The sequence below is a fragment of the Amia ocellicauda genome, chromosome 15 (assembly GCF_036373705.1).
Source record: "Amia ocellicauda isolate fAmiCal2 chromosome 15, fAmiCal2.hap1, whole genome shotgun sequence".
Taxonomy (NCBI): domain Eukaryota; kingdom Metazoa; phylum Chordata; class Actinopteri; order Amiiformes; family Amiidae; genus Amia; species Amia ocellicauda.
The window spans coordinates 909,688-927,052 of record NC_089864.1 but is presented as its reverse complement, the minus strand read 5'-3'; the positions used below and the strand labels follow the sequence as shown (position 1 = coordinate 927,052).

The 17,365-nt window shown below is 48.2% G+C and overlaps 1 protein-coding gene and 1 long non-coding RNA gene across 2 annotated transcripts; both read left to right on the top strand.

Annotated features, from left to right (window-relative positions):
- Window positions 1–5,020: 5,020 nt before the first annotated feature.
- LOC136771453 (maestro heat-like repeat-containing protein family member 1) lies at window positions 5,021–14,378 on the top strand. Its single transcript, XM_066723776.1, has 26 exons — window positions 5,021–5,479; window positions 6,194–6,243; window positions 6,544–6,677; window positions 6,987–7,151; window positions 7,374–7,499; window positions 7,609–7,719; window positions 7,836–7,915; window positions 8,221–8,326; window positions 8,747–8,842; window positions 9,221–9,328; window positions 9,481–9,625; window positions 9,786–9,877; window positions 10,047–10,199; window positions 10,413–10,561; window positions 10,843–10,963; window positions 11,056–11,186; window positions 11,303–11,434; window positions 11,666–11,780; window positions 11,919–12,056; window positions 12,285–12,473; window positions 12,610–12,759; window positions 12,867–12,998; window positions 13,119–13,221; window positions 13,336–13,401; window positions 13,679–13,804; window positions 14,052–14,378. The coding sequence occupies exons 2-25, from the start codon at window positions 6,216–6,218 to the stop codon at window positions 13,759–13,761; spliced, it is 2,853 nt and encodes a 950-aa protein (XP_066579873.1). The 5' UTR covers window positions 5,021–5,479; window positions 6,194–6,215; the 3' UTR covers window positions 13,762–13,804; window positions 14,052–14,378.
- Window positions 14,379–15,369: 991 nt separating this feature from the next.
- LOC136771752 (uncharacterized) lies at window positions 15,370–17,053 on the top strand. Its single transcript, XR_010822370.1, has 2 exons — window positions 15,370–16,333; window positions 16,935–17,053. It is a non-coding gene; the product is annotated as an uncharacterized LOC136771752 (long non-coding RNA).
- Window positions 17,054–17,365: the final 312 nt, after the last annotated feature.

Here is a 17,365-nt window from a genome sequence, read left to right as displayed (position 1 = left end):
ACACGCACATCTGAATAGCATTAATTTACTATTTGTCTCCACTACCCATATCTACTTTAATTACTGGCATTACAGTGTCTTACATTTGTTTAAATTTTAATTTAAAAGATAAATAGACCTACCAAGCACAAGACAACAGAGTGGCACCATACAAATGTAGTATACATCTCTCATACTTTATTTAAAGAAATTGTACTTCCAATAGTAGGCTATATACACAAGAAAACAATGTACATTCAGAAATACAGTAACAGTATAAAGTGCCAACAAAAAATTAAAACAAATGGACAAATGGACAGTGGACAAAATATTTACTTGACAAAATTGTGCAGAACTTCAAATGTGCTACAGTGTAGTTGTTTAGAAGAACAGACACTGTATTAATCTCACCAACAGAGACCGGGACTCACACTAGCTTACTTTACAACAGAAGACTCGCACCTCTCCTAACAAACCAGCAAATCTTGTTTCAACACTGTAACATGACTTGTTAAATAACTGATCTGCTAAGAAATAAATAATAACGCTACAAGCACTTTAGTTGTTTAAAACTTAACATTCAGGTTTGAGGCCAGTGATGTAAACAACTACAGTTATGAGGAAAAAACTATTTCACCAGCTTATAAACACGAGCCTTTTTCTAAGTAGGCTAAGTGGTATGTTACCCACCCCATATGACTAAAATGAAATAATGAGTATTACAATGCACATGATGTATAATTCTGTTTCAGACCGAACAGAAAGTGATCGTTGACCGAAGACTCATCTGATGGGGACGCACCATTGCAAAGGATCTGGAGCAAAGATCAAGGGAAGAGCAAGGCACTGCCAAACATTGAGCCTGCACCTGACTGTCCTCCATTACCAGATTATAACTTTAACAAGGACTAATTTCTATTACAAAGCCCAGATTGTCGGCTTTATTGTATTCAGTACATTCTACCACATAAACTGTGGTTGGAGAAGAAAGTGTTTATAACGTATTACATTTGAGGAGTTTACAGCTGAAACACGGTATAGGTATTTCATTTAAATATTTAGTGACATAGAAGAATGGGTAAGCGGGAGAAATGCACACACACTGATATTTTTACTGTCTACGCCGTTATGCAAGAGGAACTAGTCCCCAACAGGACTAATCACATACACTATTTTTACTTATAACTCTGTAACTACAGGGGCTAGAGGCAAGTGTCTTATGTGGAGACACTCAGCACAAACTGGAGATTCAGAAAACAGTTTTGCCCTAGTTAATAAAGAAATCAAAAAAGTGAAGAAAAACAAAAGCGCTTATAAGAAAAAAGTTAATTTATGGTCAATATAACACTGTATTAGTGCTCCAGGCAGACTTTTGACACTGGACAGTGAAACTTCAAAGTCTTATGAACTTCTTTAAAAACTTCCAGAACTGAAATCACAGCCATTTATATTAGACTACCAACAGCCAGAATAACTATATACAAGTAAAGAAGATTACTAAACAGGGAAACAGAAGTCCTCTTGAATATTGTCACTTCAGGCCTTACAGACACACAGGCTCTTCTGTACTGTTGTTGCAGTAACTCATTCCAGCCACAAAGCTGCCATGGCGTGTTATTCTTATACAGGATACACTGTCAGTGGCTTTCATAGTGCTGTAAACAGACTCAGCATCTGTGATTTGTTTTTGAAGGGTTAGGGGTTTCATTTTTGTGTCAGATTCCATTTTTCTACTTCATAATTAGTTATCTTGCTGTATCGGGTCTTTCTGCTGGGTATGTGAATCGCGTCCATTCTGCCTTCCCTATGTGTGCTCTGTGAGTCTCACACAAACACACAGCTGAGCAGAGCCCGGCCTGCTCGGATATGGGCGTGCTTGGTGACAAAGACAGAGATCAGTGTGTTCAGGGATCAGTGTGTTGAGGATCAAATTTACTAATAAGGAATCGCCTATGCAGAATATCAGACCAATAATTCGTTTTCTGTTGGCCATCTTTGGTAAGGTTGACAGAGAGTAGAGACATCCAGCCGGGTTATACCCCCTAGTGGTCAAACAGTACATCACAACGCATCGATATTCCCCTATTCCCCATAACACTGCGATGTCGCTTAGGAATCTGTGTTCAGACTGCTTTAGAATAATAAATTCATGAGCACAGTGATTTATTTATACATTTCTTTATCAACCGTACTGGTTGAGAAATGACTGACGGTTTCATACACAAGCCACAACAATAAGCTCGATCCCTGTTGTTACAATAGTGACAGTGCCCTGATCATGCTGTGACTTCACTGGCCCTTTGTAAAGGAATCACTATCCGTTTAGCCTAAAAAAGGTCACTTGACAATTTTTAGGAAATGTCAGCAGTGGAAGCAGTACAATCTGTATGTGCAATGTGACACTGAGACCTATATACAGTGCTTATTCAAGAGAATTAAACTGGTGACATTGAAGGCTAGGACTGTACAAAATGTATTCCCCCCCCTCTTTATTTTGGGTCATCTGGTCCAATGTGTATTAACATACGCCATCCATCTTTCCCAGAGAAACATTGTACGGGAGGATAAAATAAAATAACCTTAAGAAAATGTAACCATAACGTGATTTCTGCTGACAGAGTGGGTCTGCGTCCAAGGGTGACTTTACAAGTGGAGATTGGGTTAAGGATTAAGGGTTTTTGAGCCCTGCGTTCACCTTGACTCCTACGTGGGCTGAAGTTTGTTGCAGCGTGTTGCCAACTAAAGCAAGAGAAACCAACTGAGACTACCATTTATGAAGGCAGCATTTCAGCTATTGCATGTGAAGTATGAAAAGTCAAATGTAAAATGCAGCGAGAGAAACACGGTCTACGGATGGAGGCCCAAATGAAGGGGAAAGAGGTTCAGTGAATCACCCACGCCATTATCTATGGTCAGATCTTCAAGTTCCATATACTAGATAAATATTATAACAGCTCTTTAGAGTGTATTTATTACTATACTTGAGACTTTTTGAGATTTAATACTTAGTAACAGGGTTGAAAATACAAAGGGTTGGTGGGCGATGGGTGAACTCTGGACAATCGCTATCCATAATAAGGAGGCAAGAACCAAATAAATAAATTAAGTAAAATAACCATTACCCTTGGCCTCATACAAGTTATGTGAGGGGTGCATAGATATACAAGATATCTCGTGCAGTTCTGGCTACATACAAACTGCAATAAAATCTCTTGTACAGTAATTTATTTATTTAAAATAATGCATTAACCAATAATACATCTCGCACACAAGAATTAGACAAATATAGCTTTATGAAGGATTTTTGTTTTGTTTGTTCAATATCAAAATCAACCTTTTTCTGAACTGAAATGTCAATTACAGTTTGCACGTGAAAATTGCACTGTGAGAGGCAACTGTGGCCTCGCTAGTCCCAGAGCTCGATCTGGCCGTCCCAGCCACAAGTGATGACCTTTGAGGTCCATTGAGGATGCCACAGTGCGCTGATGCACACTTCGTCATGGGCCTTGATTTGGTGATGGAGTCTGGTTGTTTTCCAGTCCCATACATTTAGGTTTCCATCAGCATCTCCTGAAACCACGTAGCTGTCGGGAATGAAGTCGATAATGTTAAAAACCAAGGAACGTTTTTTCAAAATAATTTCCGCATAACATGGGCATGAATACAGGTTCTCTCTCATTAATGTTCAAAATTTAAATACATCCTTTGACCACCTACAGATTGCCATCAAATAAATGCCACACAGGTGAAGAAACTGGCTTTTTGTCTTGACCGGGCCCATGTCATTTAGTGTGGGCTTTTTGGGGGACATTTTAATATTCATGGCTGTCTGCAGCAGCAGGCACGGACTGAGAGGGATTTTACAGATAAGTAAAGAAATGGAAAAACACTAAAACAATGCATTTGATTTTAAATTATACTAAGCTATACTACATTTACGACAAGCACTACTTGATCAGAAAGTACGCGTGCAGACTACGAATACATCAAAGCACAAAGCTTAATTTAAAACCCCTCATATGTAGTGAGTCCAGGGGGGGGAGAAATCGATTGTGCCAAACCCCTAAATCCCACCAAGTTCAAAATAATATCCCCCAACATTTCCCCCATACAAATGTTGCCCCCAAATGTCCCCAGGGCTCTTAAAAATCCCCCAAATGTAGGGGAAAATCCCCCGATCTCCACCCTCTTGTACAATGAAATGGACTCCGCTAGGCTGGGCGGACAGTTCAGACTGATATCGCCATGCAAGTGTTTTTCATTTTCATCTGGGCGTAAAGGCAGACATTGTGAATTTAAAACTGTCACATGTAAATGCCAGCCCGTCCACAGTAGCACTATCCCATCCGGCTGTCATGGCGGAGATGTGTGTGTGGACATGACTGCACACAATCACAGGTCAGATGAGCCTCTCACTCTCCGGATTGACATGCTCCTATTTATTGCACACGGGTCGAGCAGCTGTTGACCCGACGCCATGCAAATGAAGGAGAGACGAGTTAATGTTGTAAAGTAGCTCGACGTCCAGCTCTCCTGCGATTTTCGCGGGAAATCCCAGAACGGTGCGGAACAGAGACGCTGACGTCACCGGAGCCGCGGCTGTCATGTGACCACGTGTTCAAATTCAACATGGCGGCGGCGGTTCGCGCCTCCCGTCCAGCGCATGGAGGCTGTGTTTTACGGATCCGCTCACAGAGAGGCGTCCAGCGCCGGAGAGGGGGTGCGGTGAGGGAGTCGGGCCGCCAGCCTGGGGGTCCGTATTGCTGTGAATATGTCTGAATGTCGCGATATGTTGCTTTGTTTTAAATGGCCTGTCTGTGACTGCGTTTTCACGAATCAAATCCATTCTGATTTAAATCCCCTCATATACACCTCAATCGGAACAGAATAACCGAACGGAGCCATTCTCGATAAAGGAGCTGATGTACAGCTTTGAACAGCCGATCAATAGGAGAATATCGGCCATCGGCATGAGTTGACGTGCAGTGCGCATGCGCCCCCTGCCGTGCTCTGGCGTAGCTGACTCAGAAACATGGCGGCGGCAGCAGCGACCACTTGGACCTTTAACTCTTGGGGGTAGAGGTGGATGTATTGATCCTATTCAAGTTATATGATTGACATTGATGGAGCAGCAAGCCGTGAATGTAATATATGCGTTTCATGACGTTAGGATCACACCACGATGTGCCGCACTGAGCCGCGCACTACAGACCCACAGTAATATAGAGAGCACAGAGTTAATGATAATCAGATGTCTAGTGGTAACATGGCTCTAAACATCATTTTAATATCATTATACTTTAAACAGGAAACACACGAGCTCATGCTCAACCCCCCCGCTCTTGTACGCTATGGCTTAGCCCCCCTCCGGGACATTCCATTATGACGTATCTGACATCTGACGTCACATTGTTCTAGCAAGGTATATAGTAACAGTAAACAAAAGGAAAAGCTTCATTACATCTGTTGATTTTGAAGACAACAGCCTCCTCTTGATTTGGTAAGATTTTATTTATTTGTGTTCTATTTGTGTATTTATATGGTATAACCAGGGTTGAGAAACACTGTCCTATGTCTCTGGATAAGACATTGTGTCAGCCATGTGCAGTTAAGAAATTCTTTTGATAAAGCAACTCCACGTTAATTGGTGATACTATTGACAGGTTTACTCTGGAGCCTAACATTTGAAATGTGGCTGACAAAGCCAACTGGAGTTACCTGTATTGGGAAATAAATATATGCAATGGAGTGCAAAGCGTTTTCTAAAACCGGATAGGGTAGGCCTATATCTAGTTATACAAGACATCTGATGAGTTAAACATATATTATTTTGAAGTCAACGCACCACTGTGGGTATATAGAAGAACAAGGGATAAACACTATAGGAATACAAAATGCAAATCAGTCATCTTTTGTCATTTTTACTGGCTTTGGCCTGATGCAACCATGACGTTACTATTAGCACATTTCAACTGTGTTTTTACACTCTTAATGAAATTCCAAATATGAAATCAATTTGAATAGAAAAAACGTGTACATATTTATTCAATGTTCTTTTAACATATTTATAATTTGTTATTCATTGTGTTAATGAGCACATCACCTTATTTTGCACGGGTTCTTAACGACTTAACAAAAGAGTCGGCTGTTTTAATTGGAATCGCAACCTGTTTGTGTGTTTTGCTGACCTGTCTTTTTCTATTTTATTATGCAGATGAATTCAAAAGAGTTACACGATGACAGGAGAGTGCCCTACCAGACAAGGTACCGTTGGCCCGACAATCAAAGTGTTAGCGTGCCACGCTGAGGGGTCCACAGCGCCTTGCAAATGGCATTAATGCCGTTATTTTCCATATTTAAAACCCTGTTCCACCAGTTAATTGTATGCCAGACTCAATATGGGGGGAGTGGCTGAAATTATGTGTGATCCCGCCAGTATTATTCTCCATTGAGACGGCCTACAGACATACAGACCATCATGGGTATCGGGTCATATTTATTACTAAGTGTCTGTGTCCTGTGATGGTCTTTGTGGGCTGAATGTCTTCTGTGTCTCTTCTCCAGGCGGCGCTGCCACCGCTACCCACAGTGTTGCAGACCAGGCATCAGACGCCCAGGATGATCTTCTGCTATCCGACCTGCGGGACTGTCTCCAGAAGACTCTCCCATTCTTCCGCAGCCTGAGCCAGAACCCTAAGGTGACATCTTTCATCACAATGTGTACAGTCTGAAAGAATACAGGACCATCTAAAGAACACCCTCACCAAAGCTGCCCCGCCTGCTTTTATATGTAGTTTTTAAATGAGTAAATTATACACATGCAGATATAATTTCGCTTGACTGTTGTAAAGAATAGTGTCCAGTTGAGGCTTACTAAAGCGCAGAGGATTGTGAGGGACACAGGTACAATCTCTCTCAATCTCCAGCTCAGTTCCCCTCAGCTCTGTCCACTGACTGAACACCAGCACAGGAGGTATTAGTTCTTTCTCTCCTTGCTCTTGCCACAGGTGCCTTTGAGATATCGGCGTGTCATACGCGAGGCAGTGGAGACTGTGGCCAGGGGAGAGGTGCTGTCTTGCCCACTGAGAGTGACGGCCTCGATCGTCGCTCTGGGAATCACTCAGACGACCGGCCGTGAGCTGCGGAGACTGCCCGTCCACTGCGCCAATCAGGTACGTCACCCGCAGCCTGGCCACACGCCCCACACCTGCCCACAGGACAGAGATTGTGTTCGTTTGCTGATACACAATACGGCTGCCACTGTTGAAGACCAAACGGATCTGAGTCCTGAGGGATGGAGCCCGTGTGTCAGACCTTTCCCCTAAAGAGCAAAGGATGCTCACATACAAAACACGGCCGCCATCTTGAATAACCTGCCGCGTTTTCTCCCGCAGACCTATTTCTACAAGAGAGTTATTCTCTGCTATGGGTTTGTAACAATGCAGATCCCCGCAGCAAAACTGCAGGCATTCCTGAAGCATGACATCCTGCCCAAAATGAGCCACTTCTTCACCTCCAGGGTAAGCAAAATATATCTTAACCAAGAAAGACAGTGTGATTGTCCAAATCTGCCTGTGTCATTGCTGGTGAGGACCTTCAGAGGCTGAGTTGCTGTTTCTTCTCCTGCAGGACCTCACCGTCAGGGCCGCCGTCTGCTTCAGCCTGAGCGTCATGGCCCGGGCAGTCGGCAAAACGGGGGTGGAGTTCCCTCACAAAGAGCAGGTGCTCAACGTGATGATGGTCAGTGGGGTTTCCTTGAGTATTGGATTTGTATGGATCCTTGTCTGTACAAGAATGTTGTGTCTCAAATGCTGTAATGTGAGTCTCAGAAACCCAATTTCTTCCACCCGCCGCAGAATTACATCAGGGTCTGTCCCACAGCTGATTGCAGCCCGTCCTACTGCCAGAAGGTCCTGCATGCCAGCATCTATCTGAGGTAACTCTCCAGAGACACGCACCCTGCACTGCAGCTGTCCGGCTCCCACTGTGGCACGTGGCTGATTGAGATGTGTTTTGACTCTTGATGGGTCATTGTGGGTCGGGACCTCACTCACCCACTGGAAACACTGAAAAAACACTTGATGTGCGCTGTTGAAAAATCAGCCCCACAGTAACTGTGCATAGAGAGACTTGAATCACAGCGGCTCTTCTGTGATGAGTGTCTGATGGGTTGCATCAGCTCAGTGTTTTGGATCAGTTTAAAGCAATGTGGATTTGATGTTCATGCTCTTGTTTCCCCAGCCAAGTGAGACCCTTCCTAAGGAGGAAGCAGACACGACTCGTGCAACTGTTTGTCAGGGCAGTCCTGAGTATTCCCATCGAGGGCGTCAGCGACACCTACTTCGAGGTAGGATCTGTGGAGCATGTGGCCTGCTGTCTTGACACGATGACTGGGGATCTGCAGGACAATGCTCATGCACACTTCATCCTGTTCCACTCCTTCTATTCATCCTTTAATACTGAAACACGTCCAGTGCTGAAAATGAGTCATCAATAATACGTATAATGTTGGTGAATTAACAACACTATTCAATCATCTGTCCTGTGTCTCCCGTGAGAAACATGGAGCAGAAACGGGAGTCCAGGGAAGAGCGATCGGCCACAGAGTTGTCGCAGGGTCGTGGTCACGGTCCTCCAGAAACAACGAGATCGATATAACGGCATTAAACACAATCACACGTGTTCAATTGAAAGAGCTTCCTTAAATGCCTGTAACACGGATACTGTGCCACCTTTGTGTCTAACAGATTGTGTCTGTCTTGTGTAGGATGTGTTCGCAGGCAACTCATGTGGCCTCCTTGCCCTGCTCACCAAAACGCTGAGTCAGGACATCACCGCCAGAACCCTGGTGCAACTGCTGGAGGTCAGCCATTTCACCGTGACCGCCGCCTTATCGGCTGTCCTAGAGACCGGACTGTTGCTCTCTGTAGGACAGCAAGTGATGCTGAACACAGCCCTGTGTCTACAGATGCCATTGCTTAGTGAGGGGCAGTGATGTTTAAAGACTCTTAGGGATGCTGTAGAGATTGTGACTCCTTCAGTGGCGCTGCGGTGTTCCTACTGCCTTTGTGGATCAATGCCACATCTCTGTATAAGTCAGTTTGTGTCAGTTTGTGTTTGTGTCATGACAAGAGAGAGAGACGAATCTGGTGAGATTTAAAAAGTTTGTTTATTCAGGTCTAGTTCTCCTCGTGTTCACTTCCTCCCTCTCCCCCTCTCTCTGGCATCACTCTCTTCTCAGCCCCTGCAGTCCATGTGTTCATATCCACACAATGTAACAAGAGTCACGGCCCTGACGCTGCTGAACACTCTCCTGAGAATCTACTGGGTGGAGACTGAGATCACACGGGTGAGTCCCATTGAGATTTTTTGGGCAAGTGGCGCAGTGCGGCTCGTGTTGACTTGTTGTTGACCTGGGGGGCGGGTGTCTTTGAGCGTGGCGATGCTGGCACACCAAACTGGTCTTTGCGTTGATCTACGGGTGGCTGTTCTTTCCTGCAGGGGTTAGGGATCGCCCTGGCAATCCCCCCGGTGGACAGCCTGCTGGCGTCGCTCCTCCCGAGGCTCTGGGAACCCGAGCCAGAAGTCTTTGAACAGGCTGTGATGGGCATCAAGACGCTTCTGGACATGTGGCTCCACTCTGAAGGTATGTTGTAAGTCGCCCTGGATAAGGGCATCTGCCAAGAAATAAAAATAATAATAATAATAATAATAATAACAGCACGTGTCTGTGCGTGTCTGTCTGTGGGTGTGCATGTGTGCAAAAGCCTGGTCTTTCGGCTAAACCTCTTATTCCTTCTTTAAAGGTTGTGACTTTGACCAGGAGCAGGTGGATTTCATACAGGAGTGGTTTTATGAGGAGTCCTCAGACTTGCACTCCTGCGATGCTGTCATCCAGGTGAGGTCTGCGTCCAGCCCTGCCCTCTCAGGGACCACAGTCTTCCTTCCCAGGCGATATTGAGTCCTTTATTCTCGCTTTCCCTCTCTCACACCTAGAGAGGGAGAGGAGAGGAGCCATGTCACCTCACGGTCCATGGCCGAGTGCTGAGTGAGTCTCTGTGTTTCAGATCGTCAACGGGTTGTTCACGCTGCAGCAGAAGCAGACTCTGGTTCAGGGTCTGCTTATTGGACTGCAGGACCCCCAGCCCAGCTCTGCACTGGGCTGTTGCACGCTCCTGTGCCAGCTCTTGAGGTCGCACCCCGATGAGCTCTACGGACTGGTGAGTGAGAGCGTCTGCTTCGGCTCTGAACGTCTCTATAGCAAGCATTTGGGCTTCTGTACCGCTGGATAGGAACTCAGCTCCGGCCACCCTGTTCGTTCATTCATTCATTCATTCATTATGTTAAACCAATGCCCAGTGTTTTTGACCCAAATAGATGTCAATCAGTTACTCAGGGAAAGCGTGTGTGAAGTATAAAGTGCGTGTCTCCAGGTCCCTCAGGTGCTGCACGCGTTTCTGGACTTGTCCAGTGCAGAGGAGAGAGTGCGTCAGAGAGCAAAGGAGGGAGTCCTCCAGCTGCTGTTCCAGGACAGAGCCTTGGCCATCAAGTCCCTCATCAATTACCTGCCACCCGCTGAGAAGTGAGCATTTAAATCATCATCCTAACCGTCCTGTGAAGAGCAGGGATACGATTCTCTAAGGGAGCAGACACGTTTGAAGTCCCACAGCTTGTCAAATGTTTTTAAAATGTTTTGATCAGTATGTGTCTGATATCCTCACGTGTGTCCACACAATGCCCACGTGCTGTTTCGATCATGAGCTCAATTCTGTTGATTGTCGGCCTCTCTGTGCTATTGAAAGCAGGAGGCGGTCGGTCACGCTGTAGGTCGCCACACACCGAGTGTTTGCTTTTGTTTTCCAGCACCATTCAGTACCAGCAGTGGCACAGGGAGCTGTGGGGGGCCATCGGGGCCAGCAGCCTAGGCCCCTTTACGTTCAGGGTGCTGGTGTTCCAGTTGTCGACCACAAGTCACGCCTGGGTGGTAAGTGTCCAGAAAGCCCCACATGATGAGGACATGGCACTGCGCTCTCCCTCCAGACTCTGACTCAATCTGCTTGTCTTTGCCGATGCCAGGCCTGTACTGTACTGGGCGTCCTGACCGAGCTCAGCCTGGAGGCGGTGACGTTTGCTGAGCTCTTCGCTGCCCTGCTGCCTCTCCTGGGTGCCGAGAACAGGAATCCAGACACAGGCTTCACTGTCCAGAGGTAAGAGCATGTGTGGGGACCCAGGGGTCGCCCTGCGCGTCGCACCAGAACAGAACCGCTCCCTGCGTAACGTGTAGCCCTTTATTTACGCTGACGCTGTTCCTGCCTCTCTCCAGATTCGTCGCTGACTCGCTGAGACTCCTGCTGTCCAGAGCGCAGTTGGATGAGGTGGCTCTACAGCTTCAACATGACTGGGGCCTGATCCAGGAGCCAGGCCGGGTGCCCGAGGGAATCTTCCGGCTGACCAGGTAAGATGAGCCGGGCCCGAACGTTAGGCCCAGAGCAGATCCAAAAACCTTCTTCACAGGCGTTCATTAATGTGAGATTAATACGGCCGATAACTGTGCATAGACATCCTTATGATCAGCCCCCAGCAGGGAGACATTGATCTTTAGAGAGAAAACGTGCAAAATCAGCGAGCTGGCAGCAAAGCAGGCGTGTATAGAACGAACCCTGATCCTCGTGCTGTTGATCCACAGGGCTCTGAAGACATTCGTCGCTCCCGTTCTGCTGGAGGTGGTGCGGCTTCTCTGGCAGCGATACGGCAGCGCAGACCGAGGCCAGAGGATCTGCATCGCTGCCTTCTTCTCCGTGGTGAGTGTCACCCCCGGGACCGACATGTGATCCTATCACGCTTGTGGACCCATGTTTCAAGAGAGAAACTGTAGAGAACAGACACGGGTGAGTGGTGTCTCCAGACTCACCCGTCTCTCTTCTTTCCCCCTTTCACAGCTTCTGCAGCCACCACAACTGACCGACCACCAGCTGTGGACCACGGTCATGAACCGGACGCTGCAGTTGTGCGAGGACCCCCTGGAGGACGTGCGCCTTCTGGCCAGGCAGGGGCTGAAGGCCGTGCCCACGAAGGAGGTAAAGAGAAACGGAGCAGCGATAGCCTGTCAGTCTGTCTCCTCTCTCTGGGGATCATCTCTGTCTGCAAGAGGAGGAGAAGCTGCGAGTCTTTCATCCACCCATCGTGCTTCTAGGCTCATTCTTGTCTTGTTGGTGTCGTTTGGTTTTGTGTGGCGCACCTGTCTCAGTGCTGTTTACATCGATGCTGTTAACACACTCTGTCACTCTTACGTTGTCTCTGCTCAGATGCACAGGTATGCCAAGGAGCAGTTGAAGCTGCTGAGCGGCTCTCTGTCCCAGTGGGTCATCGAAGGGAAGCCAGTCATCCTGAGGGCCGTCTCCAGTCTGGGCCCCATCCTGCGGCTCTGTGAGGACGGCACGGCCGAGAGGATCATCCTCAAGCTGTACCACACGGCCAAGGAGTGCCTGGAGAATGTAAGTGTTCGATGATTCACTGCCCTTCGTTTCCTTGGTGTCGTTAGTGCAGATGATGCTCTTTTTCGTTGAGTCTGGTGGGAGTGTGAGAGGCTCGGTGCTGACAATTCGTGTCTGTGCTGTGCTTGTGTTGCAGCCGGACTCGGAGATCCGCGGCGCCACCGTGCTGCTGCTGGGGGAGCTGGTGACGGCGGCTTCTGTGAAGAAAGCTCTACAGAAGCAGTGCCACGGCTCGCTGGCCATGCTGCTGCTGCACCTGCAGGACCCACGCCCGGCCGTCTCCCAGGTAAAGTGGGTCTCACGACAGGGACGAGGGATTTCTTTGAGGATGAGATTGAATATAAAGACAGAGCCCTTGTGCCTGGATGAACAGTGCGGTGTTGTCCCCCCCAGGTGTGCCAGCGGATCCTGCGGCAGTGCGCTCCGGCACTGGGTTGCCCGACTCTCACCGAGCTGATCCAGGGACACCTGAGCCAGGAGACCTTCGATTTCACCTCCCTCGTGAGAGACGTGGCCGCTGTGCTGGTGAGTCACTGTGGGTTCCGGGTGGGGTCTCACTCCGTGTGTGTGGGGAAGCCTTCCCAGCCTCGATGTCTGTGCACCACCTCTTGTATCTCCTTCTGAACCCAGTTATTGTCCCCGCAGCGAGCGCGGCTCCCCAGTGCGATGGCCGTGTATCGGCGCTGTGCCCTGCGCCTCTCCAAGAGCAGCGTCCCTCAGCTCCGCACTGGCGCCGCTGTGTTCATCGGTAAGAGAGCCAGGCAGCTCGATCTGCTGTTTTTATCTCCCACATTAAGTGTGTCCTGTGCCGCTGTCCCGCTGCGTCTCACACGGCTTCACACGTGTTGTTTTTCTGTGTCAGGGGCCCTTCTCGAGAATATCGACATGACCATCTGCGGCTTCTGCGCCTCGATGAAGCTCAAGAAAGGTACCAGAGCACCTGTGGCTCCGAGGGCCGCTTCCCGCTTGCTTAGTTTCCATGCTTACATAACGTGAAAGAATTGATGACAAGGAGGAACTTCATTTACAACAATCATCTGTGTCTCCTGCTGTCAGCCCTGTCGTGTGATGAAACTGAAGCTTTGATGGGCCAATAAAATATTAAAGTAATCCCAGATGAAACCAGATACGCCCTGGCGACACTTGTGCTGTTGTGAGACTTCAGTGCGAGACCCTCTCATTACTCAGTGTTTCTCTCCTCCCAGCTCTCTCTGCCCTCCTGAAGGACTCTGATCCACGGGTCCAGAGGAAGGCAGCCGAAGTCAAGGCCGGCTTCCCCCAGCGCTGAGGCCTGGCGCTGGGGACACAGGCACCTCCTGACCAGCGAGGAGGTGAGTGTGCTTTAGGCTGGAGCTGCTTTGAAAGAGCGGCTCCCTTTGCTGAAAGAATCAATTCGAAAGATTGTCTGATATAGCAGGGACATTCTTCACCCCACACTGGTGTATGAGACGCCAGGACAAAGCTGATGTTATCTGCTGTTAGAGTAACTGATTAAGTGTAACATTAGCACATTGTAGAGCAGGTGGTATAAAATGATACGTGCTCTGTAACCTGTGGTGGTTTGTTTCTGTCTTGCAGGCATCCAACTCTGCTCCCGCTGGTGGCAGAACTATCCCGCCCACTTCACCGGTGTGGTAGAGGAGTCACACGAGGTGATCTGTCCAGCTCTGTCTAAGAGGGGAGGTTAGATCATTACCATACGAACCCGATGGAAACATCTTTCTATCCTATAGGCCCCTGTGTGTGTCACTCAAACAGTCTCTCAGGTGACCGAGGCTGCGTCTGCAACCCGTTGCTATGTTTCCAGTGGGAAGCACTGCCCTGAGGAGGGGTTACTGTGTGACCAGACCATCGCAAGGCAGCGAGCTGGTGAGGGCATCTGCCCCGAGGCGTACCGCTATGGGGGCCTCGCTGCACCAGCTCTAGATACAAGCCACAGTGGCCCATTGGGGACGCATCTGGGCTGCCCAGGAGCGAAGACCACAGTCACGCTCTACTGGTAACAGTGATGCAACAACTGTGTACAAAGCGGGGCAACAGAGGTCAGTTCTCGTGCCTCCTCCTCCCACAGCGGCAGCGGCCTCCTGCCCCACCAGCACAGCGAGGGCCGGGGACACAGATCTGCTTGTACAGAAGCACAGCGGGGCAGCAGGGGGACTCTTGTGCCCTCTGTGTCACTCAATAGCTGTGGCCTCCTGCTCCACTAGCATAGCTAAGAGCGGGGCCACAGACCCACTGTACAGGAGTCTACCCAGCGGGGCAACAGGGCAGCGCACAGGCACCCCCAATACAGGCCCTTCCCATTTCCTGCTTGATTGTGCAGTGCCTCGCTCACAGGACCGTCCTCTTTGCCGAGTCGCTCCAGTTCATTGGTAACTGTGTGTGTATGCGTTGTTAATGTTCTTCACTGGGCCGTGCTGTGCTGTCTGCGCCCCGGTGCTCCGGCTGAGACGCGGCTGTCTCTGTGTTTATATGCACATTTCACCACCAGTCACTTTAAACACATGACATCTACACAGAGTGGAGGCATGGAGATTTAAAAGTGCCGCTGTGAGCCTTACTGCTGCAGTCCTGCAGCCCTGCAGCCCATGCTCCCCGTTTCACCTCTGAGACTGAAGAGCGCTCATCATTTCATATTGTAACTTAGTTTTCATTGTAAAACAATACACTTGGGAAAGCATATTGTACACCGATCCGCCATAACATTATGATCACCTGCCTAATATTGTGTAGGGCCAAATTGTGATGGCTAGATCAGTTTGTTGCGTATGGGGCTGCGTAGCCGCAGACCAGTCAGGGTGCCCATGCTGACCCCTGTCCACTGCCGAAAGTGCCTACAATGGGCATGTGAGCATCAGAACTGAACCACGGAGCAATGGAAGAAGGTGGCCTGGTCTGATGAATCACAAGTTCAAGGTGTTGACTTGGCCTCCAAATTCCCCAGATCTCAATCTAATCGAGCATCTGTCGGATGTGCTGGACAAACAAGTCCGATCCATGGAGGCCCCACCTCGCAACTTACAGGACTTAAAGGATCTGCAGCTAACCTCTTGGTGCCAGATACCACAGCACACCTTCAGAGGTCTAGTGGAGTCCATGCCTCGACAGGTCAGGGCTGCTTTGGTGGCAAAGAGGGACCTACACAATATTAGGCAGGTGATACTGTACAGTGGGTCTGTGGCCCCGCTCTTAGCTATGCTAGTGGAGCAGGAGGCCACAGCTACTGAGTGACACAGAGGGCACAAGAGTCCCCCTGCTGCCCCGCTGTGCTTCTGTACAAGCAGATCTGTGTCCCCGGCCCTCGCTGTGCTGGTGGGGCAGGAGGCCGCTGCCGCTGTGGGTGGAGGAGGCACGAGAACTGACCTCTGTTGCCCTGCTTTGTACACAGTTGTTGCATCACTGTTACCAGTAGAGCGTGACTGCGGTCTTCGCTCCTGGGCAGCCCAGGTGCGTCCCCAATGGGCCACTGTGGCCTCTATCTAGAGCTGGTGCAGCGAGGCACCCCTAGCGGTACGCCTCGGGGCAGATGCCCTAACCAACTCGCTGCCCCCTCCCGTGCGATGGTCTGGTCACACAGTAACCCCCCCCCCAGGGCAGTGCTTCCCACTCGAAAGATAAAGTCAGGTTGCGGACGCAGCCTTGGTCACCTGAGATAGGAAGCTCTGCCCAGGGGTCACAAGGTCACTTGGGGGTCTGGTCTCCTGGCACAGGGGACAGTCTGAGTGACACACACGGGCCTATAGGCAGCTCGGAGAGAACAAGGTTTCGATCAGGTTCGTATGGTAAGGATCTAACCTCCCCTCTTAGACACAGCTTCCTCTCTCAGATCCATCGCTTCAAGCCAATGGAGATCAGAATTCGTAAGTACAGCAGATTTGTTTTGTTTTGTTACATTTATTTGTACAGATGTCTGCATATATCCAAATCAGGGTGTTGATTGTTAACAAATTGTCACAGATTTGTATTGTTCCATAATTGGTTCAGCTTTGTCAGGCACAGAGCTGTGGTGGTGGTCAGTGGGTCAGATATAGGGGGGCACGGACTGAGGGCTGGTATCCATGTATCAGTCACCTGTCCGGTCCATACTGATTGCTCAGAGTAAGATACTTTATGTATTAATGAAATGCAGTACAGTATACAGTGCACATGATTCATTTACAGAGGGCATGTTTTATTTAAACTCCAGAGAGAAGAAGCACATTGGCCTCTACTCTGTCAGGTCAGAGGGAAGATGTGATAGAGATATGCACACTGGGGTTGAATTAAAGTGAAATTGTGTGTTTAGGGGTGTAAAATAATGTTTAACGCTTGTTTAAAAAATATTTACTAAGTTACACACAATCTAACATCCCTCATCCAAATCTGCACCTTTGATCGGTTCTACCCATTTAGACGCGAATGTATATTCTGTGCTTTTACACGGCAGCGTTGTGTGTTTAACAAAATCGACTATCTTCTCAGAAATCCCTTCTAAGTGGAAGCAGGAAGTGTCATCACAGAATTGGAGGAGGAGAAAAAACAAGCCTGCCAGGCAGAGTTTACTTCAAATTAATAAAAAATAAATAAAATCAAATGTTGCATTCCGTTTTCATTGATGGTGTTTTGTACTCTTACACAATATGATAAGGTTCTCCCTAAAACAGTAGATCCCTCTATTCATGGGGTAAACAGAAAGCATTGAGGGGTGGAAGTATATAACAGCAAGGGCATCCACAAACATGCATCCATGACCTTTAGCTGGACATATCTGCTGCATATAATACAATAATATTGTGTTTCTGAACTCTTACACTTGATTGGGACAGTGGTTCACTTCTAACACATATTTTCTACTGTCTTGATGTTTAGACCAAACACTTCCATATTGTGTATAATGTTCTAAATATAAAGAT

What these genes read in the sequence shown, in the direction of transcription:
- LOC136771453 (XM_066723776.1), top strand. Translation starts at nt 6,216, where the DNA reads ATGACAGGAGAGTGCCCTACCAGACAAG. An exon ending in CCGATGAGCTCTACGGACTG is followed by an intron (nt 10,200 to 10,412) that starts GTGAGTGAGAGC and finishes GCGTGTCTCCAG; the next exon opens with GTCCCTCAGGTGCTGCACGC. An exon ending in AGGCCGTGCCCACGAAGGAG is followed by an intron (nt 12,057 to 12,284) that starts GTAAAGAGAAAC and finishes GTCTCTGCTCAG; the next exon opens with ATGCACAGGTATGCCAAGGA.